We start from the raw sequence: 23771 nt of genomic DNA, 5'->3' as shown, positions 1-23771 counted from the left end.
TAGGTAGGTATAACAGCTATATGCGTATATCCTGCTCTAATTAGGCCTTAAATTAGCTGTAGCACTTCTTACCTACTCTAGCTTATAGTATTTAAAGTATTTAGTAAACTATGTGTTTAAGACTTTATTTAGTAAGCGTAAGTTATATGCGTGTGACAGGCTTATATTATACAGCTATGTTGCTGCGTCTACTACTTCTAGCTAGAGCTTCTTAGAGAGTCCTGCGCTGCTTTTTATTTTAATAGACTTTATAATTATTTTTTATCTAGCTCTTTCTACAGCTTTATTTAGCTTATAAGTGTATAGTAAAAAGCTTTTAATATTAATGCTAGATTTTTTTACTTAAAGCTTATACTTTAACTTTCTATGCTAAGAGAGCGTAGTAGTGTTATTGTCTTACTGTATTTTACTAATCTAAAGCTTATATTAATTAGACACTATACTTTTAAAGTTTTTTATTACTTTTTAGATTTCTAAAAGTGTTTTTACTTAAAAAAAAGTATAAAAAGATTTTACTGCTAACTATATTTATTCTTAATAATTATTATTTATAAAGCTCTACTGCGCTCTAATAGCATGGAAGGTTTCTTTTTATCAACAATCGTATGCGCCGGCCGCACTGACACTATCTATTTTTAGTTAGGCAGATATCAAGGTGGGGGTGCCAGACCCATTCCAGAGCACTAGGAAGATAAAGTGGTGATGATGCATCCTAAGTTGATTGAAAATGCATTGGAAGACACGTTTGACGTGTAAAAGTCGACAAGATGAGGGCATGGAACGAACCTTTGATATTGTCTAGATCTAGGAGGCTTCCGGGCCTATATATCTAATCCGCAGTCGACTAGATGACTAGAAGGCCGTTCTGATGCCTCATTCCATTGTTCTTTCCTTCCACTCGATGAATTACCCCAGTTCAGTCTAAGTAGGCATCAACCATCAGCTTTTATTCACCTCCATAATGTCTAGAATATCTGCCAATTTGAATTGCAAAGCTAGCACACAATTGGTCTTGAGCGTGATGTCGCCAATCTTGTCTTGTTGATATCATCTAATCTTGTCTTTATTTGCCTAGGTTTGCATGAAGCCGAAGATTCCTTGGCGCAAGGAATAGCTCAGCCACGTTGGTCGATAATACCTAAGCTGGCTGCTCCTGATGTTCTTGGGGCTCCAAACTTGGGCTTCTGATCGGGAGACGACATCAATATCAAGGATTCTAAGTACCACGCGCTTGCCTGCCAGCCTATACACTATATTTAGCTTTCAGTATGTCGTGGAGAAAGTTATAGTATATCGATGTTAGTGAACTTGGGCCAGCGATTCTAATGCTCCGAACCGCATTGGAGCAAGTATCCAGACCACCCACTTGTTTGAAAATGAACGCGAAGTCGGTGCACCGTGTCTGACAGTACAGGAACCCGTTTCCAAGTCGCCAAGAAGAATCCTTCTTCTAGTAATTCTAGGTCGAGGTAGTACTGCGTGCTTTGTCCGGGGAGCCTACTTAGAGCCCCCTGGTTCTCGGCATAAGGCTGTGTATTCGTCAAAAGGGGTGGCGACGCGCTGTTGAAAATTGTTTGGATAATGAGTCTAGCAGGGGAGGGTTTCCGTAGTATGAAACGCTTCATCAAACTCTATCTCTCTCTGAGCTGCAATTTCTCCGTTCCGCGTGCATGGAGGTTGCTGGGGGAAAGGAGGACATAAACGAGTATCTCATCGCACGATTCACGCGGTATTTCGAGGAGATGAAGCATTCGAAATGGGCAACTAAAAGGACCTAAATAACGATTTCGATGACGATTGTTTCGCTGTGCCTTGGGCGGCGTCGGTGCAACATCAGCGCACGGCGGAGTGGAGTGGCAGAATAATTATTTTCCATTAGCACGTGACTAAGCCTCTTCGTCTCCACTTTGCCGGCCAATAAAGCGAGGGAAATTTAATGTTTAGCTTCTCTTAAAACTCCGCCCAGCAAAACCAAGAAACACGGGGGTGTTGACGACGGTCATTTCCCCATATTTAAACTGCTGTAGATCCTGGGTACTGACTACAGGTGAGACCTGCTGACACCAATGCCCGCTGTACCACAGGGTAGATAAAATCCCGATCGAATCTACACCTCCGATTCTTCAAACGACGTGTTTCAAGTCCCCCGTCATCCCCGTCAGCTCTATTCTAAGCTTTGCACACCGTGGCTTGCAATTCTGCTGCGCTTTCTGTTAAAATGCGGCACGTTAAATCATGGCTCGTATATCTACCCGGAATAGACGCCACTTCTCGGCGTAGGATCTTGGCTTACCCTCATGGCAATCACGTTTCCTGAGATTCTTGCATTTCTATATTCATTCTAGCTCCTTTGAGGCGCTCTATCCGAATTCCCTTCTCCGACCGCGTCGATTCCGTCGTCTGAAATCTTACTATGGCAATGGCGACTCTTATATTCATCCCCGGGCACTGGAATACACCGGCCTGCTACGATGCTTTAATCACAGCCCTTTTCGCATATGGATACAACTCAGCGACGGTGCTTCTTCCTAGCGTGGACTGCGACGCTGCGACATACAGCCTTACTCACGAACTAGACGCTCTCAAAGCGACACTGGCAGCCCTCGCAAGAATACGGAGAGATGTCATCCTCATCCTACACCCATCCTTAAAATATCAAAGACCATCAATGAAAGGATATGGAGAGAAGAAGCGAGCCGAACGAAGTTTGAAAACCGGCGTAGTGAGGATGATCTTCTTCATGGCTTTCATCGGACCGGAAGGCTTTAATGCAACGAAATGCGGAGATGCGGAGGTGATGAGGGACTTTGCGAAATTCGAGCTGGAGGTGAGCTTCTTCTTTCATTACCCACAAATTGCCATTCCTTGCTCTGACTAACACACGCTAGAGGGGGATCGTTGCCGTCGATAGGGCAGATTCTATGAACGTGTTCTTCCAATATTTACCTGCATCAGAAGCCCAGCACTGGGCCGCGAGGCTTCTACCACAGAGTGTGGGCGTTTTTTGGAGTGCATCGAATTACACCGGTTGGCGGAACATCCCGTCAACTTACATGCTTTTCTCGGATGATCGGTTGTTTCGGGTGCCATATGCGCATTACAAGATTGAGAATACTAGACGATTGAGTGGTGTATGTTAGGGGTTTACAAGTGTTGGGGTCAATCAAAACTATTAGAAAATGAGGGATTAACTCGAAAAGTGAGAGCGGGTGAAAGATGAGGGAAGACAGACTGTCCCCGAAACAATCCATGATTTCAAAGAACCCGGATAGAGAAGGTGATTTTCTTCATCAGTATCACATTCATACCATACTCGCGACTGGATTCGATTTTTACCGAAACCACCACCATATTTGTAACTACTCTTCACTACCAAACCCTTCCCAAGTGTATACCATACTTCCTCAGCTCATTCTTTGCCGTCTTAGATCAGAACTCAACTTTAATCACGAGTTCCCCGCCCGTTTTGCTTCTTCGCACACGCACCCGCCTTCCTCGGCTGACAAACGCCACATCGCTCATTGGTTCCCCTTTTGCACAAGCATTTCGGGACTCCCGCGCACGTTTTCTTGTCCAACCTTGTCATTGCTTGTCATTCCATCTCCTCATGTTCACGTTGTCTTGTATATGCTTGTACTTGCTCAGAATCCCTCCCCCACTTTCCAGATTCTGTCCAGATGCGTTCATGGTAGTAGTGAACTGCGTCGAGGAGGCTATTGTGTCTGACACAGCAGGGTTGTTGTTGGATGACTCAATCGTTGTCGCTTATTGTTGAAGAAGACGGAAGTATGTCTATGCAGGAACTGAGGCCCGAGAGGTCACTCCGTTGCTGTTCTTGGCCAAGGCCGAGGCGATGGAAGGCGATGATGTCGAGCTATCGGACGAAGCGTCTGAAGTGGGGAGGTAGCTTGAGCTCTACAAGAGCTACGAGAGCTATATAAAGCTCTTCCATTGTAACATCCCGGAGGCACCAGCCTTCCTCTCAGGGCCGAAGCCTGCGAATTTATCAAAATGAAAAACTGCAACTCCATCCTCCTCTTTTCTCTAGCAGGCCAAGCCATTGGCTCTCCACTTCTCCCCCGCAAAGACGGCGTCGACGTCAAGCACGTGGCCGTCTTCAGCATCGATGGCCTCCACAACAGCGACATTGATAAGTGGCTAGCACTCGGTCCTTCCAATATTTCCAAGCTCTTGGGTACAGGTTACAGATACACCAACGCTTGGGCTACATTCCCTTCCGACTCTTTTCCTGGCACATTGGCTCCATATACTGGTGCTACGCCGAGGACGACGGGAGTGTGGTATGATGATATTTGGGACCGATCATTCTTTGCGCCAGGGAGTGGATGTAAAGGTTCCCTAGGAGCCGAGTGCGAGTACCCCCAATCGACCATGAGGGCTTCAATGCTAACCTTTGCTTAGTGGTATACGACGAAGGCGTCGACGTCGACTCAACAAAGCTCTTCACCACAATAGACCCCGCCAAGCTCCCACAAGCACTCATTAAAGGGCAATGCACCAACATCTATCCTCACATGCGACCACGCGTCAACACTGCTTTCGAGGTAGTAGTAGGAAAAGGGCTGAAGACTGCCTACACCGACAAACACCCTTCTTATGACCTTGTGCGTGGGCCGAGCGGCAAGGGCCTCTCCACAGGGTACTTCCCTGAGATCGCGAGCACGGCTGGTGGTGTTGATGCCACGACTGCGTATGATCAGTTACATGTCAATGCATGGCTAAACTGGATCGAGGGGAAGGACATTGCAAATGCAGAGGGGAGTTTAGGTGGGAAGGTTCCGACCCTATTTGGCGGCAATTTCCAAGCCGGTAAGTCCCATATCTAACCACCATGTCAGATTATAATGAAAGCCTCATATCATGCAGTATCGGTTGGCCAGAAGACGGCAGGCTACGTCAAAGGCAGTCTCGCTTTCACGGATGGCCTCAAGAAGGCTATCAAATTCGTCGACGACTCGCTTGGCCTCATAATCAAGAAACTCGAAGACAAGGACATGCTTACAAAGACCATGATTGTCATTGCACCTAAGCACGGTCAATCTCCCATCAATCCTGATAAATTCGGTGAGGTTGACCCCAAGCTTGTCACTGCTGCCACCGGCGTTCCGGTGGTTTGGCAAACCGTAAGCGTTCCCACTCCTCTCTTTCATTGCATCTTGCTAAATGGAGCATAGAGCGATTCCATCGCTCTTATCTTTCTTAAAGACCAAAAAGACCTCGCGAAAGCAGTCGCAGGCCTCCAATCGCAAGCCACGGCTCTTAAAATCTCCGACATCATTTACGGCGACCGTCTCATTAAAGAGTTTGGCGATCCCTCTAAGGACCCTGCTGTCCCTGACATTGTCGTTGCGCCGATCCCCGGTATCATTTACTCGACCTCCAAGAAGAAGATTTCCGAGCATGGAGGTTTGTCGGAGGAAGACCGGCATGTAGGCGTCCTTGTCAGCCATCCCAAGTTGAAGAAGGCTGTCTTTGAAGACAAAGTGTTTACGACTCAAGTTGCGCCGACCATTTTAGAAGCATTAGATTTGGAGGCGGAGGAGTTGGTGGGGGTGAAGGCTGAGGGAACGAAGGCTTTGCCTGGCTTTGATGATTGAGGTAGTGTCCTATGTTGTGGCGTACACTAAATATATGGCAGGCGTAAAGTCCTGCATTTAGAACTAGCCGGCATCAATTTCGAAAAGATTGCTTTAGAATTTCATCCCGGAAACTTAAACTGGAAATGCCAGACTATGATTCTATACCAATTTGACACAACGTAAGCTCATAGTGACGGCAATGATATAACAGTTGTAGCAATCTTAGCTTCCATATATATTCTAAACTTAACGTGCTAGTGTAGTACTGTCGGTAGTATGCGTGCTTGCTATAAGCAAAGGAGTACAATATGTTATCACGTAACTTGATCAAATTTAAGATAGAGTCCTTCTGTTAAACTCTATGTAATAATAAGATAAAATATTAATAAGATTTAAATTCCTATCCTGAATTAACCCAGCCATGTTCTCCATTAGGTGACAGGATGTAGTATACCCCCACCACCTAACTCCCTTCATGATTATGCTACTGTTCCTAGCTCACATTGCATTGCTATTTCCAGCAAACTCTTGCAACCACAGTCCACAACACATCTCACTCCCTTCCTCATCAGCTCTTCTTAGAGGTGCTAGACTTCTTCCTTGACGCGAACTTCATCCTATCCCAAAGGCTTGCGTCCTGCTTGCGGGGCCTGGGGTGTTGTGCTACTGTTCGCATCTGCGGTTGTTTGGATGGAGGCATCCTCCGCACCGTAGAGGACTCCGCCGCAAAGCACGGGAAGATCCTCGAATATATTGATCTCGATGCAGGCGGCAGGGCGGATTTCTGGACAGGCTTTGGGACCGCTCTTCTGGCTACTAAAGTTATTGCGTCTTTCTCGCGGTGCTCGGGGCATTTGCGCGGCATGCCTCGTCCCTGTGACTCGGAGAAGAATTCAGAGACTTCGAACTCGTGGTGCGGTCCCGGAGCGATGCAAATCCACTTGACCACTGATGAGCATAGCTGTGGCCAGCACCCGTCGCACCAGTGGTATCCTGGGAAATTGTCTGACTCCTTGGCGCTGACAAGGCTCACGATCCTGCCGCATAGCTTATTCGAACAGCACACAGTGTTATCAATGCTGGGCCACTTCTCCTTGAACGTGTAATTGCCAGACATGAGCATCGAGGCGTTGCTCTCCAGCCCTAACTTCCGGCAGATGTCATTGCACACGTGCGTGGCGAAGAAGAACTTGAAGCCCTCTTTGCCAAGGTTAGTGTCGGACAGCTTGAACCGCTCGGGATCAAGGGTATGAATAGCCGGGTCTGTCAATCGATGGCCAACGCCCTGCAAGTCGCTGACCAAAAAGCAACCCCGCGAGCGCTCGAATGTGAAGTGTGAGAAGGCTTGCGCAGCTTGATTGAAGCGATCAGAGGGGTCGTCTTCATTGACGTAGCCGCAGTTGTTATTATACTTGACGTAGGTGCCCTCAATGAAGGGTTCGAGGGACATGCACTCATCGTCTGAGCCCATGCCCAACATTCCTTTCAAGCACGTCGTCACGATGAAATCGATCCCGTGGTCCTCTCCGGACAGGGCATTGAACTCGAGCGTGAAGGCCTTGCAGAGGGCTTGGCACCGCATGTCCTCGGCTAAGTGGGCGAGCCGCTTCCTACCCCGCTTGAACGACTTGACCACAAAACGGTTCGTGGACGCAGCGGTGCGGGCGTAAAACGCCACACGCATGGCACCTTGGGCAAACGGGCGTGACCGCTTGTGGATGGTGAGTTCGGTGATGCTCATCAGAATGTTGTCGTCGTGGGCCATCATGTCGTCGAGCGTGTTGTCGCCGTGCACTACCACGTCAGGGGAGAACCCCTCCACCATCAGCGTGTCGTTGAACCAGCTGAGTCTGTCCCACTGGGGGGGCGTGGTCTCTAGCCGTGCATGGCCGACGTCGTCCTCGTCTTCGTTGATGGCTGCAAGATGCATGTCCAGCTTTTTGTCCGTCAGTTTCCCAGTACTCGATCGGGTCGTCGAGCGGACTGCGGTACGGGAAGCCGAAGTGGTAACCATCTTGACCACCAAATGCCGGAGCGCGCTAAATGTTGTGCCGAGTTCAGCTTCCTCGAACAATGGGCCGCTTTTGGCGGCGCTGCGCTTGGAATTTCCGCTCTGGGTTTTCGCCGCCAAACTACGAGCTTCATTGTAAAACATGTTGGACTTGTGCAGCGAACAGTCTGCTGAAGCCGCAGCGTACGCTTGCAAGAAGGTAAAAGCCATTTGGTCTGTGGTAGAGTTGATACGGAGCAGAGCATAGTTGATCTTGAGCTCGACCATCTGCTTGAGCAGCGTTTCATGTTTGAGGCGGTGCGGCTCGCTTCCAGGTTTGGGGTAAGAATCTCCTCCGATAGGCGAGTTTTGTAAGGAGTGGCCGTGCGGTGGAGCGTCCGCGATGTGGATGATGCATCGCGTTTGTTGCTTCCACGATGCGTTGAGCGCTTGTCGAATCCCACCGAGGACGTCTTCGGGTTCGTCGCCTCCACCATAAGCCGTCAGCCCATTGAGGAATGCGCGCACTCGATCGGCATCCGTAAAGTCAAGGAACTGGATATTAGGATTGTCCGAGTGGTCCCTGTATGCTACCACGGCGATGCGCACGTTAGCTTCGTTGAGGAAGGTCACTTCGATGTCGTTCACGATACTCTTGACTTGCTCCTTGGCCGCGTTAATGTGACCCGCCATAGAGCCCGTAGTGTCGATGAGGAACAGCAAGTCGGTGGAGCAGACCTTCTTAAACAGCCCCACTGAGGAACGCTTTGGTGACTCAACACCTGCCGCCTGCATATCCTGTTTGAGCTGGAGGACGCGGAGCTTGGCTTCTGTTACAGACAGCTGGACTCCAGACTTGGCCCCCTCATGCTTCAATCTATCGGCGATTGCACGTTCCTCCTCTGCATTCGCCTTTACTTCCTCAACGGTGCGGCACAACTCGTCGCGGTCCAACTCAGCCAAGCGAAATCGTTCGCAGATATGTGAGGCAGAAGCCAAGGTTGACGATCCTGAGCTATGCCCGCCACCTTGGGCGATTGACGAGTCGGGCCCGACGCTGGCTCGTTCCTCAGTAGAGGCATGTGGTGAGCTGGATTGGTGGAGCGTGGTGGCCGTCGACGAAGGTGACGAGGCATCGTAGGAGAGCAAAGAGGGCAACCTTGCTTCTGATTCTACTACTAAGCCAATGCCATCAGGTGAGGTGCGTGAGGGGGACGTAGAAACGGCGAGCGGCTCGGAAGGAACTGAGGCCATGTTAGAGTAGTGGTGATGCACAGAGGAGGCTGAGGTGACATCAACTCCAGGGAGAGGAGGCGGGAGCTTGGTTGATGGATGGGTCCTCTATATGAGACCCGAGTCGTCCCATGCTGCTGATATGGTTGTGAGGCTATTAGCCCAAGGCCGCTGCGCTAGCTCTCAATGAGATGCTGTCGAACAAGCCCCCGCCTTTTGGGGAACCAATCACTACCCTAGCCATGGCCGCCAATAGGCAACTCTTCGTGAAACAAATCTCCATTAGTCTGCCTTGCTGGCTGCCTAGTTGAAGGTGTGGATCTAGCTGAGCTTTTCTGAACAAAAATGCCGCTTAAACTCCTGTGGCGTAGCTAGGAACCAAGGGCGGGTTAGGAGTAGTAGCAAGTAATAGGAAGCTATATCAGCAGAGCAACAACTGCTGATTAACGGTGAAAACCATACTGGCGTAGCTTGGATATCAAGGTGAAAGAATATTAGCCTTGTGATCATCCGCTCGGGTCTCGGCAAGATATACGCACACAAGGAGTCAGCCCAGACTACATGGGCAAGGTGCAAGACTGGGACGATAACGGGGCCCTTTCAAACTCATCTGCAGGGCGGGGTGATAGCTGCGCCAAGAAAGCCTGCAGATTGTGACTAACGCTGACTGGTCGGATGACTGTGAAGATAATCGAAGGTTTCGTGGTATCTGCCTATTCGAAGAACAAGGTAATAGCACTCCCAATCTGAGTCGAATGCGAAGAGCTGAATATGTGACTCGTTAGGTGTGCTGCAGATTAATGACATGACGTTACGAATCTTGGCGTGGTGAGAGTTGGTCCTTGCTGAAGTTGATTACTTAAGTAGATGGTCACAAACCAGCTTGGTCTCAAGAGCACTCATCCTCTTGTTCATGGACTCCTAGAGTAGAGTGTGATACACGGATATATACCAAGGATCCATATTGGCGAGAACAGTTTCTGGAGGAGCTCTGAAGTTCGCAAAAAATTTCCACTCGGCCTCCTCGTTCTGCGGGAATTGCACAGCCTCACTGGGCTTGGCTACTAACCGTTTTCAGCGTGCTGCATGTGCTTCTCACTCTCGTTATCACGATTCGTCTTTGTGTCCTGTAACCAGGCCAAATCAATATCTACTAGTGCCTATATCTCTCTATGTATCATAGCTGCCATAGAGGCTCTACACCAAGACAACACTCTTCCGATGCATCAGGCTTACATATCCTGTTTTCATCGACGCTACGTTCCACGGCACATATCTGGCGCCGTCATGTGAAAGCGTGGCTCGGCTGGAGGCTTTGAGATTCGACCGCATGGTTGTGAAGGAGTGGGTTTAGATTTAACATGACAATCTAGTTTAGGACAGAGATTTGCATGCTGTTAGCACTCTCAATTCTAGCAAGTGGCTTAGCAGATAGAATCTCCCCTTTTCATATTGTGCCTTTATGCGATAACTTGCAGTAAGTGAGTTGTATTTGTTTCTGTGTTGCTTTTGATTATTTTGGTGCTGGTTTGCTGTCAGGTGATAGCTGCCAACTATGCAAACAAAACCATTTGAGAGGGACGGCTCAACTAGAAGGACCCATCTCTCAAGCTCAACCATCTCATTTTTCTCCCCTCATCAGTACTCGGAGCCCATGCCCCTGCGCAGCCACTCCTCTAACTTTTTAAGCTCCAACTTCCACCCTCCCCCATTCTTCACACAATCTATGCCCTTACTCGCCGCCAATATCTCTACATCCACGTCCCTACTATTTTCAAGCTTGCACCAATAGTTCTGACGCATAGTCATCGTCTTCCACTCCCCAGAATTCACATGCTCACACTTCGTCGTCTCGCCTTCATTCACAATCGGCATGGTCGTCGCTAGATCTAGGTGCATGAAGAATGCTGTATTGTATCTAGTCGTCAGTGTGATGTGATTAGTGCCCTGACTGTTTAGGTGTAGTGTTGGAGATAGACCTGTACTACAACAGGCTCACTAATAAGCTAACGCTAATTGACTAGCACACGTTTCGCTGAGCAAGGGATTGTAAATTGATTGGTTGATTGATAACTTAATGCTAAGGAGACTAGATGTAGTACATATTTGTCGCATACAGCTATCCGTCTATATATATCCTTCTGCTGTGCTAGCTGGGAGGTTGACCTTTTAGCGAACGCAACAATATTATAAAGCGTTCATATCCTAGCTGATTCTAACATGTATCGCACGTGTCTTACAGATACTATACCTATGTACTGAACCATTCACTAATTGGGACTAGCTCCTTTCTCGTGCAGTATTCTGAGGCGCTTCAGCAGCGACTGCAGTGCTGTTGCGGCGACGCTTAGGGCCCATACGGACGATCTCACTAGATGCAGGCCATCATGGCTCCAGAACGCCTTTCGCCATAAATTTTTTAATCGAGTTGATCAAAATTCTGAGCGCAGTTTGACTTGATTGCTAATATACTAGGGCGATGATTGGCTTGATTGAATTGACAACAAGAAATTAAAACAAGCAAAAGCTATGAAGCTTCTTCCTTGTTGACAAATCTGTGCCTCCATCTCCTCAGTGAAAATAGGATGCTGAATCTGGCCATCTGAGAAAATCTTGAATATATCTTCTACGTATGAAGGAAATTCCTCCATTGAGTGGAAGTAATTCTGGAAGCTACTCAAGCCTCATTCTCGTTTGTCTTGGGAAACATTGGAAGACGAATCTAGGATCATTTGATATTTTCCCCTAAATTGACAATGAGTATAAGGTCCTAGAGTCTCCAAGGTAGCGTTTCCTACGTTTTACAGAGCACAAACTGAATAGTGAAGAGCAGACACTTATAAGAGTTGTCGACATTGCCGAGCGCTCCTTGATGCGAAGGTAGTCAAGTGGGTTTTAATGCTGCTTGATATGGAGGTGGAGGAGAGTCTGATCGGCGGGACTGGGTTTGGTGGAACACGTTATGCGATGACTCAGCAGGCTAAAGCTCGGGTAATTCGTCACAGTCAGCCTCAGCCACTCAGCGCGCCCACCGCCCTTTTGCGTCCACCAACAACGCCAAGTCAAGCCAGAACTTCGTGTTGAAGAGCCTATCGTCATGCCTACACATTTTGCACTCCCATATGCTAATAAATAGGCATTCTTAAGAGCAAAATACATCTTTCAGTGCTAGTTCTCTGAAAACTGAAAGTTCAAAAGAGCGGGTCGCACAGGCATACACTGCAATGTTTAGCGTCTATGGAGCGTGACCTTGACGGGCAAATGCGTTGTTACTCACCCTTTTATACTCAATCCTCGACAGCAATATGCCAGATGCTTATGAGAAATGTAGACCCGCCTGTCACTCCGAATAAAAGGCAAGACGAGCCTATTACTACTCGACTGAGAGCTAATGAGAGCAGTGCGATTGAGTGGTGCCTTTCTGCACAAAATGCACAGAAGCATGTACCTCCCGTGAGTGCGAGAACCACAATATTTCCCTCCTCTTCATGGGGAAGGCTATGGAAGTTGAAGCTAAAATCGTACAACTAGAACGAGCGCCACCTTAGCCGTTATCACTCCAGTGCCCCATGCCAGCTTGCCTCACGAAAGTCCATCGAGACTGGTTCGCATGAGACCATGGCCAAGTTGATAGAGGGCATCAGCAGGGTTTCGCTATCTGCCACTACGAAAAAGGTTCTAGTTTCTTCCCTTCGCACGACATACTCACAACACTCGCCCTGGATGATGTCTTTTCGGTGGGCTTATCGTATATCTATACATGTTTGTCTAGTCTCCCTCCCAGAGACACGTGGACAATATTCTCTACACATATCTACTAGGGTTCCGGCCGGTCATTCCATATCTAGGTTAGGATGTTTCCCTCTCGTACTATGACACCGTATACACAGAGGGGTAAGATAGCCAGTACTCCGCTTTTCTTACGGGACTATCGTTGCTACTACCGCCGTGTCCATGTTCCCGGAATCGCTATCTGGTACTCTGCAGCTTTAACACTTCAGCATCTAGCGCCTTGAAATGGCATTAAGCACCAAGTCAATCGACTCTCTTCGCGAGCTTGAAGCGGTAAGAGTTCTTACATGTTTCATCCAAGTCTTTGAGGTTACCCAACACCTAGGAGACTTAGATTAGGATATCTCCTGTGTAACTCCTAGCTTCTGGAATTTGGGCAGCATCGCAATTCGCCTAGTAGTGAATCATGGCCTCTATCAGTCTGCAAAGAAGTTACGCGAGCGATCGCTCTTCGGTGTAGCATTGCCTTTAAAAATAGAGGCAGAAAAAAAGAAACTCGATCGGCCTACGGAATTTCTGAGGCGTTCGTGTATCCATAAAGGTAGCTTTTTGCTACTTAGGTACACTCCCCCTATCCACCGAACCCCAATTGTTGAACTGTTGGAGAGGAAGGGTTAAGCCTCGTGGTAGTGTTCAATGGTTGATGGAACGAATGTCCGCTTATTGCCTAATTCGAATACCCCAAGTGCTTGAACTTCAGAAGCCCCTCTCGAATTAACCCTACATACAACTAACAAGACTTACCCTACCATATTTCCTTCGATATAGTTTCCCCACAGTCACTTCGAAGGCTTCGGGGAGGCAACCGCGCGAAAATCGTGTGAGGCCAGCCTCCTCAAAGATCGAACCCTCTCTCTCGCCGTTGGTTATTGTTGGAATTTTGCGCTATATCCTGTAAGAACTGCTGCGTTTCATGGATGAGGTCTAATGCACTCAGGATATCTCTACACTTTTTTGTTGGATCTCCCTATGCCCCTGTTTCATCTCCCCGAGAAATTATGGCAGATCAGTCCCTGGGTTCTAACTAGATTGTGTACTTGTGTTTGCGTGTAGGTAATGAAATTGATTCGTCCACATATAATAGGCAATGACCTCTCCACTCCCAAATTCCTGATACAACGGAGTTCAACTTACAAAACTATTAGCCATTTTGGATACGATGTACATTGGCGCGACAATCTTTAGTTAGTGTAGAATGTCTACCTTAGCGCATATCATATAATATGAGACGGATGCACCTTGTGTATCAACTCAGATAATATATAAACAAACCTAGAGGGGAATATCTCGACATTTTGCAATGCGCTTTATCCGACGAGAAGAAACATATATAATGAGACTCCAGCCAAGCATGTGGTATCTTCCGCACCCCCCTTTCCGAAATCAACACTGGCGGGGTAGCTAAATTAGGAAATGTGGATACTACAAAGGTTACTATATCACTACACTTGTGTGGAAGCCTTGAAGCGTATTCGACGGCTTATCATGATGAGAGGGTGAAGATCATTATGCTGTTTGATATTACGATCTTTCAGGATGAGAAGAGGTATTTCCTACAGGAGATTAAGGTCCGGGTTGCCTGGGTTATTGAGGATCAGGGGCAGAAGGAAATTGGTATTCTACTGTATGCAGAGGACATGTATTCAGAAATGGGGAATCGAAGGTGAGGGCTGCAGTCATAATCCGAGATTTTTCATACAAATATACGAGCACCTCGCCACCAAATATTGTAGAACCGCCTCTTTCCAATCTTTCTCTCTTTCTTACCCTGCCAACGCTCCTGGCGAACAAGCACTCATCATCGGTTTCTCCGCGCACGGTCTCAAAATCGCCCACAAATGCCTCCCATAATCATACCCCGTATCATCCTGATAATATCCCCAACCACTCGGTACCCCTTTCCATCCCCCGGTCCCGCTTTTCCCTGTCGTCACCGCCCCTCCACATTGACTCGCAATACTTTCGACTGCCCACGCAAGACTCTTCCCATCCAAGGAAAGGTCGTGGTCGCAGCTCCAATTCTGCATGAGCAGTTCGACACAGGTGCCGTTTTGGGAGGCGCGGAATCGTTGAGCACCCATGTTGCGGGAGACGAGGATGGGTGTTTTCAGGGCGCGGAGCGTGGTTTCGAGGGTAGTTATGGCAGAAGGGACAACTGTTAGATTATCGTAAGGCGCATTGAGGCATTCTCGGATTTTTATTTGCTTGGGGGTTGACTGCGCGGAAGGAATTGGGGTGGCTGTTGGGGAGGAGTCGCAGTGTATGAGAGGCGCCAGGAGTGGGAGTGGGAGGAGGAAAGGGAGGATGAAGGTGCGCATTGTATGAATCTCGTAGTGAACTCGATTCGTGTCTATGAAGACTGCTGTTTCGAATCCAGGAGTCGATCTCGATCTTTAGAAACCGCGTTTTAAAACGTCCAAACAAATTATCACAGCCTTAAGCATGTCTCTAGCCAAGACTAAAGGCGTCACTCTCAGACTTAAATCTTCCTCAGTCCTGAATATAAAGGCCTACGTAACCCCAAGCGAAATTCAATGTTTCATATAAAACCCCATCGGAAGCGTTTCTGTATTCGGAATATTTCTCGCATCCCAGAATCTGGTTCAGGCTGATTGATGTCGCAATATGTGGTGATGGGGCTGATTGGAGGGCTTGGCAGAGCGTTAATTCTTCTTATAAGAAAAGGTAAAGTTTATAAAGTAAACAATTTTTAGCTATAAAGTCTACGGTATATCCATGCGCGGCGGAAAACCACATGTGTTGGAATGAATCCATTGTTTAGTTAACGCAACACTCTTCCCCGCCCTTCTATCATGCAGTTTAATACATTGCTCCCTGGAAAGGTATCGCGCGGCTTGAGAATACAACGCTCTTAGTTAAACCGTTCATTGTTCTTTTCAGAGCATCTGGAACTATTTTGCCTTGCACCTCTGCTCTACTACAACTTATTATAGAATATTTTATTTAGTAGTTACCTTAACACAGTACTTCTAACATAAGAAGAAAAGAATAGCTTAAATATTTAAATACGCTTAGCCTTTGTAAAGTATGTACTAAAAAGTTTCCCTGTGCTATAGTAGGCTTAGTGCATTGGCGCAGGAATTTAGCGTGCTTATATAATGTAATATTAGGCAATTGTATTGTATTCTACGTCTTAGTAAGATAATTTAGTTGCACCGTATACCTCCACAAGCTTCCTTATTCGTTGTTTTTAGCAATAAGCGTATGTGGTCATTGTTGGCTGTCCAATATTCCGTCCACATTATCACTACACCACCAAAATAGATGTAGGCAGAATGCTGCAGGAACAGGTGGTTTCATTGGTGCTAAAGAACACAGTGGAGTGGATGAGCGAGGTCGAGCCAGTGAAAGCTCTATTTCTATGGGGGCCCACGGTGGCGAAAATGTATTAGGACAGTGGTATTGCTTAAAGTTGATCTTACTGTATGCTGGGAATTGGGCAGATTGTATAGTCGGTTGCAGAACTGGGTTCACTAGGTAAGGAGCCTTGCACGTATTCAGCTCTACGTAATTAGGCGCTAAATTATTGCACTGGGCATCTGCACACCACTATGCAGAAAGGAGGTGTGTTGGCTAGTTACATAAAGCTGTCTTCAGCTGCCCAATTTAATTTGATCATCCGCCTTATAGAGACCTTTCTTTAAATCATCCTCCACCCACAAAGTAGAATATAACGAGCCCCGACGTATTGCGCTTGTGCACTGTGTGCAACAAAACCAATGCGTGACTCTGCAACCGATGCAAGAGCGCCTTCTACTGCTCGACGACATGCCAACATGCCAATTGGCCTATTTGCAAACTTCTCTGTGCAGCCTTCTCCAATTTCGACATTTCGAGCCGACCAGCCGACAAACGCCTCCAAGCGACCTCTTTCCAGTTGATAAAGAGAATCCAATAGTCATCTGGCTTCATTGTAAGTGGCAAAATGTTGACGACAACGAAGACGAAGACAGCCAGCATCAGAGCCCTGAGGCCGAGACATTTTTAGGTCCTAATAGTTTTCCTAAGCATTGGCCAATCCAGTATAATCCGATTCTGAAGAGAAGACTGTCAAACGCAGTTCACGTCTGCTGTCGTGACACATTCCTTGTCGATGGCTCAAAACCCAACAACAGCATTGCAGCTATCACCGCTACCAAATCCGGACAATACCATGACTAGCGAGATCCGATTACCACCTACAGCAAGATGGGGCTAGGCATCAATAAGACCACTTGTAAAGACCTCGACATGAATGACTTCCGACACATGACCGACTACTTTCTCTCGTATGGTCACAAACCTTCACCGGACACCCAACTACCCACCGACAAAAAGTTCAAAGGTGTTAGAATCAGTTGCATCAGTGACCAGAAGATGTTCAGCAATCCGCACTTCGAAGCGGTCGAGGGTCCCTCGACCGACCCTATCTTCTCCCAGCCTGACCCCTCTGACATTGCGAAACGCATCGGACTATCCATTTTCACACGAAACTGCCCTCGAAACTCGAAGTAGGCAGATGACCATGATAATGAGATCTTCGAACACCAAAGCCCTTTCAACAACTAGGACGCTACAAACCTACTCTACAAACCACATACTGTATTGCTAGAACCTCCTGGAGAAATGCGGGGTACAATAGGATTCCGATCCCTGTACCCGTTTCTAAGCTTGTTCACCTGACAACGTGGTGGATGACTCAAGCAACATACACGCACAAATGGCGCGATAGCCTTATGTAGCGGAAACATCTTCACCAGAAAGACCTCGTCTCATTCCCTTTTGCTCGTCAACGTATATTTTCAATAGGTAGTAGCCTCACCCTGTCGCTGCACCCCCTCCCACTATCACCATGTCGCACTGCGATCAAGCCATTGGCCCTCGCGTTGACCCATCATGCCGCTCCTTTGACTTTACCCTCTACTTTCAGGATCTCTTCTTTACCATAACACCAAACGCCGCCCTCCTTATCCTCCTGGTCCTGCCAGGCGTACGTCTCCTCAAAGCCCAGGATGTCGTTAGACGCACAAAATCAGCCGCAGTCAAGGCAGTAAGTAAACAGGCATATCCCGCCTCATCCTCATCCTGCTCCTATACCCTGAAACTAATGATCTTCAAAAACCCAGGCTCTGTATGTCGTACTATTTACATGTCAGACAATCTTTCTGGCCCTCAGATCTCGGCAACCGCAGCTGCACACCCCTGCCTCTGTCGCCGCCGAAGTGTTCGCCGTCGTGACCACCCTCGCCGTCGCCAGCATCTCATGGCTCCAGCACCACCGCTCCGAGCAGCCCTCAGCATTACTCGCCATCTTCTTTGCCCTCATCTCCCTGCTCAATGTCGCACGCGTTAGGAGCCTGTGGCTCATACCGCATTCGACGGGACCGGCAGTCTTGCAGACTCTTGTCCTGCTCCAGGGCGTTAGTGTCTTGTTCGCAGAGTCTCTTGGCAAGAAGAACGCCCTGAGGTTCCCCGAAAAGTTTCACTCTTCTGGTCCGGAGCCATTTACGGGATTCTGGAATCTCGTCGGTTTTTCTTGGCTCCTCGGGACCCTGAGCCGCGGATATCACAGCATTCTCTCCGTAGACGACCTCCCAGACCTCGATTACCGCCTCCACTCGGAGGCTCTGCGAGAAAAGCTGGCCAGTACCTGGTCCAAGTGCAAGTCCAGCCCCTGAATTTGTTTTGGACGAAAAGCAGGATTGCTCACTTACCTCACTACAGATGACAAGACTCAGAAACGCAGTCTACTGGTGGCATGCCTCCGCGCCTATGCCCCTTCTTTCCTGTCGGCGATCATCCCGCGCCTCATCCTAAGCGCCCTTAAGTTCACACAGCCCTTCATGATCACCAAGCTCATCCACTTCGTAGGCGAAAAGGGCATGCCAGACGACTTTGGCCGAGGCCTGATAGGTGCCTATACACTCGTCTATCTCGGCATGGCTGTAAGAAAGCTGCCATCTTTCGTACGCAAGTCGTACATTGAGCTGACCACTATAGGTATCGACGGCACTATACGGGTACATGACGTTTCGATTCCTCATACGTCTGAGGGGTGGCCTCATAGCTCTCATCTACCAGCAAACCGTCGAGGCACGAGCCGTTGACCTCAGCAGCATCAGCGGCCTCACCCTCATGGGTACCGATGTGGAGCGCATCGTCCTTAACTTTCAAACAATACACGAGGTCTGGGCATCGCTCGTAGATATTTCCATTGCCATCTTCTTGCTGCAAAGGCAGATGTTTCTCGCATGCCTTGTCCCGGGAGTCGTTACTTTCAGTGAGATCTCCACTGTCATCATTGATGTTTGGTGCCACTTTGTGCTAACATATTGCCTCGCAGTATTCGTGCTGGCCACATTCAAGTTTTCGGCCTGGGCTAAGGCTGCCCAACGAGTGTGGATTGAAAACGTCGAAAGGCGACTGGGCATCACCACCGTCGTGATTGGGGCCATGAGGACCGTGAAAATGCTTGGGCTCAGCGAAAAGATGTCCAAAATCATCAGCAACTTTCGCACAGTCGAAATTGACAGCTCCTCGAGATACCGCAAGATTCTCATCGGCATCATCTTCTTCTGTGAGTTCTAACCAACAACCTCCCTCACCAAATCTGTACAAGTGATAACTGACTTTTCGCGCGCGCAGCCGTCTTGCCACAGAATCTTGCACCAATGCTCACATTTGCTGTATTTTACGCCATAGCTGCCGCGAGGGATGACAATTCGATTCTTGCAGGACAGGCATTCGCATCACTCTCTCTCATCGCTCTTGTCACATTGCCAGCTCTGACATTTATAAAAGCCATCCCGGCCCTCATCCAGTGCTTTAGTAGCTTTGACCGGATTCAAGAGTACTGCAGCCAGCCTGTTCGACCTCGTCATCTACTGGAGAACCCCAGCTCTCACCAAGCACCATTGGGAGACGACAAAATAGGATCCGAAGTGGAACTGGCCATAATGCAGCCGAGTTGTCTTCAGACAACTGTCGACCAGCCCCTTATCCGTTTCCGCAACCAGGATATTGCGTGGGAAAAAGCTGGTCCTGCAATCCTCAAAACCCTCAGAGCTAACATCCATGAACGGCGATTCACAGTCGTCCTCGGACCAACAGGGAGCGGCAAATCGACTCTTTTGGAAAGCATACTTGACGAGGCAATCTCATTGGGGGGTGATACAGACCGACGCTTCTCCACGGCTGCATACTGTGCCCAAGTGCCATGGTTGATCAATGGCAGCGTCCGAGACAACATTGTAGCCGACGCCTCAGGCCTAGTAGATGAAAAGTGGTACGCGACAGTTCTTTGGACCTGTGGACTGGAGAGCGATATTGCCACTCTCGGACAAAGGGACCGTACTCCAGTTGGGAACGGCGGCAGCAATTTGAGCGGTGGTCAAAGGCAGCGCGTCGTGAGTGACAATAATCTGTGGCTGTTATCAATCATTAAATCAGTCTCTAATCTGCATGCGAATAGTCTCTGGCGCGGGCCGTCTATTCGAGGAAGAAGCTTATTCTCCTAGACGACGTCTTGAGCGGCGTCGATGCCCGCAATGCTGCTCTTATATCGGAACGGCTTCTCGGACGTCAGGGGCTTCTTCGCAGAGGGCTGTCTACCGTAGTGCTCGTTACTCATGCCCGTAAGTGGGTATTCTGTCTCAAGCGACAGTGAAGCAGGCCTTAACTGACAGTCGTGTAGCGTCCCTCATATCCCTTGCTGACGATGCCATCATTGTGGGAAACGGCACCATCACCGAGTTTGGTAGCATAGACCTATTGAGAGCGTCGGGCGGATATGTCGCCGGCCTCCAACTCAAGTCACAGTCAGAGTCGGGTGGGATAGAGACATCTTCATCCGATGAGGAACCTTCGCACCCCGCGAATAATGTAGCCGCAACTGCCACAGAAGCACTCATGGAGCTTAACGTGGAAGCGCATGATCTGAAGCGTCAGACTGGTGACTTTTCCGTCTACAGCTATTATTCCAGAGCTGGGGGTCATGGGACTGTCGCCACGATGCTGATCATAGTGGCTTTGTGGGTGTTCTGCACCGAATTCTCCGGTACGTTTGCTTGAAAATTGACCCTAGTGCTGGTATCGGTCGCAATGCTCACACTCACAACGCGTAGTCGTCGTCGTCGATTGGTGGTCCGCCGCCAATGCAAAGAGTCAGGACCGTAGCAACAATAGGCTGTACCTGGGCGTATACGTCGGGATGGGCTTCCTCGGAGCAGGCTTCCTGCTCAGTGAGTTGTGGTCAGTTCACTACTCAAAGATTCCGACAAAGCATCACAACATGACTTACCCCTTTAGGCTCATATTTGTCACCATCATATCCAGAACCGCTAAGCACCTCCATGAAGATCTTCTCAAGACGACAATGAGGTGAGTCGAAACAAAACAAAACACCCTGGGACCAAAAACTGACTCGACCAATAGCGCCCCCTTACGCTTCTTTCAGGAAACTGACGTTGGCTCTATCACTAACCGGCAAGTTGAAAGGTACTCTTTGCTCATTACCACGACTGACATCTTGAAGCTTCAGTCAGGATATGGAGCTAATTGGCCTGGATCTTCCCACTATCGCTGCTAATTATATTATCGGTGAGTCTGATATGCTCAACTAACCGTGCACAAAGTGGCCTAGACACGGCTAACTGAATCAAAGCTTTGTTCGAATGCGTCGCCAAGGTCATCCTTCTCGCCGTCTTTGCCAAGTATCTATCAGCAACACTCCCTTTGATTGCGGGAAGCGTCTTCTTCGTGCAGCGGTTTTATCTGCGGACGTCTCGTCAGGTGCGACTACTTGATATTGAGGCAAAAGGCCCCGTGTATCTGCACTTTCTCGAGACAACTAATGGGGCCAACACGGTCCGGGCATTCGGATGGCAACGTGCATTCAGGCAGAAGCTTCATACTCTGCTTGACCATTCGCAGAAACCAGTGTATCTACTCTATTGCATTCAACAATGGCTTGCCCTAGCATTGGATCTCATCGTGGCAGTACTCGCGGCCGTCCTTGTTACGATTCTGGTGGTTTGGAGGGACTCATTCGATCCGGGAGCCGTCGGCGTCTCGCTCGTCACGGTAATGACTTTCAACCAAGTCCTGGCCCTACTCGTCAAATCCTGGACCGCGCTCGAGACCTCGATCGGTGCAGTCGGAAGGGTCAAATCATTTGTGGAGAAGACGATATCGGAGGAAAAAGAGTTGGGAATAGGCCAGCCTCTAGTTGCGCCCGACAACTGGCCGACGAGAGGTGCAATTTGCTTTCAGAACGTGACGGCAACCTACAAGTAAGTAGACCTGTGCAGCTAACGCCTTCTTTCGTGACTGACTTGATCGTAGATCTGGCGGTCACCCGGTCCTAAGAAATCTTTCTATTTCCATCGCCGCTGGTGAGAAGGTGGCGATTTGTGGGCGTTCGGGTAGCGGAAAGACCTCGTTCATATTGAGCATACTTCATATGATCAATTTCACCGGTTCCATCTCAATAGACGGAGTAGAGACGCAGAGCTTGATCCCATCGGATCTCCGTTCGCGCATCAACGTTGTGCCGCAGGAGCCTTTCCTGATGCCTAGATCAATACGGTTCAACATTGACCCTCTAGGTCAAGTACGAGACGAGGCCATAATCTCGACTCTGCGGCGCCTGAAGATCTGGGATAGAGTAATGGATTGTGGCGGCCTTGATGCGCAGACGTCACTATCCTTGTGGTCTGTGGGGGAGAGGCAGCTGTTGTGTTTAGCAAGGGCCATGGTTCGGAAAAGTCAGATCTTGATACTAGACGAGGCCACAAGCAGGTAAGTTTGCTGAATTCTAACCTGCCTCAGCCTGCAGGTGGGTTTTAACTGACCCAAACCGTAGCGTCGATGCCTTGACAGAGTCTGTGATGCAGGATGCTGTGGATGGCGAGGTCTCCACCCGAACTGTTCTAGCCGTCGTCCATCGGCTGCGATACATTGAAAGATTCGACAAAGTTGCAGTCTTAGATGGAGGCGTACTCGTCGAGTTTGACAAGCCCAGCACACTGCTGGCGGGAACGTCACTGCTGGCTGACATGTACAAGGCCGGAAAGCAAGATAGAAACTCGGAGTAGACGGGACCTCTCCGTACTAGAAATCATCCAAACCATGAACGGGAGTTTCGAAGTGGAGTCGGTGAATAAACTGCAGATGTACCAGTGAGCTGCGAATGTTATATCCTCAGTAGAGACAAGAAGGCCCTTTCAGTGAGGAGCCGTAAGCCAGCGTTCCCGCTCTACCGGTTTCTGCACTGCTATATGTGTGACGAACTCATTCCGGACCATCCGGCACTCTGTCAGGTCATACGTAGAAGAACAATGAAGGACTCCACGTGCCCAAATTATGATCGCCTGGGTGTACTTTATACTGCATGCAGAGACATGCAAGGTGCCAGAAGAGGAAGCCTTGGTGTCTGACCTCCCAAATCCACTAGCTCCGCGCTGAGTACTCACTGCGGAATTCATGATTATTGGAGCGGGACTTGCGAGATGCAAATTTCTGGATATGTAGTGAACGGGGGAATCGGTCTAGATATACCACCTTAACCAGTTAAATCGTAGAGTCAGGAGCAGCCCAGAGCTCATACATGAAAAGTCTGTGAGCACATTCAACCGTAACCTTATCTCTGAGCGTACTCGCAAACCGTGACTTCTTCTTTCTGACCCCATACGAAGAATATGGGTGAGATTGCGTAAATTAAGGAGGCTGCAAGACTGTGCTAGCTCTAATATGGGCCGGAGAAAGCATTTGATAATGGTGGTAGGTATAGAGGTTGTCACCAAGTACGCTATAAGATTGATCAGACGCAGGCAACATAAGTAACATAGTAGAGCTACATCTATCTAAATGTAAGCTTGGGCAAGTTACTTAATACCTTGTCTACCTATTTAGAGGTGTTGACTAAAATAATTCATGGGAGAGAAGCCTCGTTTCTACCAAGCCTTAGGGGTCCATCCGCCTTAGGCTCTAGAGGATTTATAGTGGCTGTTCAGCGTCTGGAACAATAAAGGCGACGCAATACGTAGCTCTAATGTATTCGCACCACGATTCATAACAGTAGGCGCGCGAGAAAAGCTAGAAATCAGACATATCCGCCGCTGGACTTTAAGGGGAAGACGGTGTTCTGTATCCGGCGC

General features: G+C 48.6%; 6 protein-coding genes across 6 annotated transcripts; 4 read left to right on the top strand and 2 right to left on the bottom strand.

Moving 5' to 3' along the window:
* Nucleotides 1-2413: 2413 nt before the first annotated feature.
* On the top strand, nucleotides 2414-3074 carry BDR25DRAFT_255489 (uncharacterized protein; the record flags this gene model as incomplete). The annotated part of the gene is made up of 2 exons (XM_033686357.1): nucleotides 2414-2827; nucleotides 2889-3074. Coding segments are annotated over 2 exons (600 nt in total), but the record flags the coding sequence as incomplete, so codon positions are not given.
* A 937-nt stretch (nucleotides 3075-4011) lies between these two features.
* BDR25DRAFT_311347 (type I phosphodiesterase/nucleotide pyrophosphatase) lies at nucleotides 4012-5618 on the top strand (the record flags this gene model as incomplete). Its single annotated transcript, XM_033691230.1, has 4 exons — nucleotides 4012-4348; nucleotides 4423-4830; nucleotides 4888-5144; nucleotides 5196-5618. 4 exons carry the CDS (start codon nucleotides 4012-4014, stop codon nucleotides 5616-5618), a joined length of 1425 nt encoding a protein of 474 aa, XP_033551800.1.
* A 340-nt stretch (nucleotides 5619-5958) lies between these two features.
* BDR25DRAFT_301511 (uncharacterized protein) lies at nucleotides 5959-9290 on the bottom strand. The gene has a single exon (XM_033689595.1). The coding sequence runs from the start codon at nucleotides 8842-8844 to the stop codon at nucleotides 6169-6171; it is 2676 nt and encodes an 891-aa protein (XP_033551799.1). The 5' UTR covers nucleotides 8845-9290; the 3' UTR covers nucleotides 5959-6168.
* Nucleotides 9291-14308: 5018 nt separating this feature from the next.
* On the bottom strand, nucleotides 14309-15878 carry BDR25DRAFT_351439 (uncharacterized protein; the record flags this gene model as incomplete). Its single annotated transcript, XM_033694850.1, has 7 exons — nucleotides 14309-14409; nucleotides 14452-14532; nucleotides 14561-15000; nucleotides 15048-15073; nucleotides 15130-15223; nucleotides 15343-15450; nucleotides 15793-15878. 7 exons carry the CDS (start codon nucleotides 15876-15878, stop codon nucleotides 14309-14311), a joined length of 936 nt encoding a protein of 311 aa, XP_033551798.1.
* A 715-nt stretch (nucleotides 15879-16593) lies between these two features.
* BDR25DRAFT_181452 (uncharacterized protein) lies at nucleotides 16594-16797 on the top strand (the record flags this gene model as incomplete). The annotated part of the gene is made up of 1 exon (XM_033684215.1): nucleotides 16594-16797. A coding segment is annotated over one exon (204 nt), but the record flags the coding sequence as incomplete, so codon positions are not given.
* Nucleotides 16798-17467: 670 nt separating this feature from the next.
* BDR25DRAFT_214121 (putative multidrug resistance-associated protein) lies at nucleotides 17468-22709 on the top strand (the record flags this gene model as incomplete). The annotated part of the gene is made up of 15 exons (XM_033684780.1): nucleotides 17468-17665; nucleotides 17742-18261; nucleotides 18316-18560; nucleotides 18616-18895; nucleotides 18959-19192; nucleotides 19261-20021; nucleotides 20087-20249; nucleotides 20309-20671; nucleotides 20739-20865; nucleotides 20923-20994; nucleotides 21049-21111; nucleotides 21149-21213; nucleotides 21278-21905; nucleotides 21958-22413; nucleotides 22478-22709. The coding sequence occupies 15 exons, from the start codon at nucleotides 17468-17470 to the stop codon at nucleotides 22707-22709; spliced, it is 4407 nt and encodes a 1468-aa protein (XP_033551796.1).
* Between the last annotated feature and the right edge of the window lie 1062 nt (nucleotides 22710-23771).

The sequence above is a fragment of the Lindgomyces ingoldianus genome (genome assembly GCF_010093535.1).
Source record: "Lindgomyces ingoldianus strain ATCC 200398 unplaced genomic scaffold BDR25scaffold_6, whole genome shotgun sequence".
NCBI classification, from domain to species: domain Eukaryota; kingdom Fungi; phylum Ascomycota; class Dothideomycetes; order Pleosporales; family Lindgomycetaceae; genus Lindgomyces; species Lindgomyces ingoldianus.
This window is presented reverse-complemented; position numbering and strand designations above follow the sequence as displayed.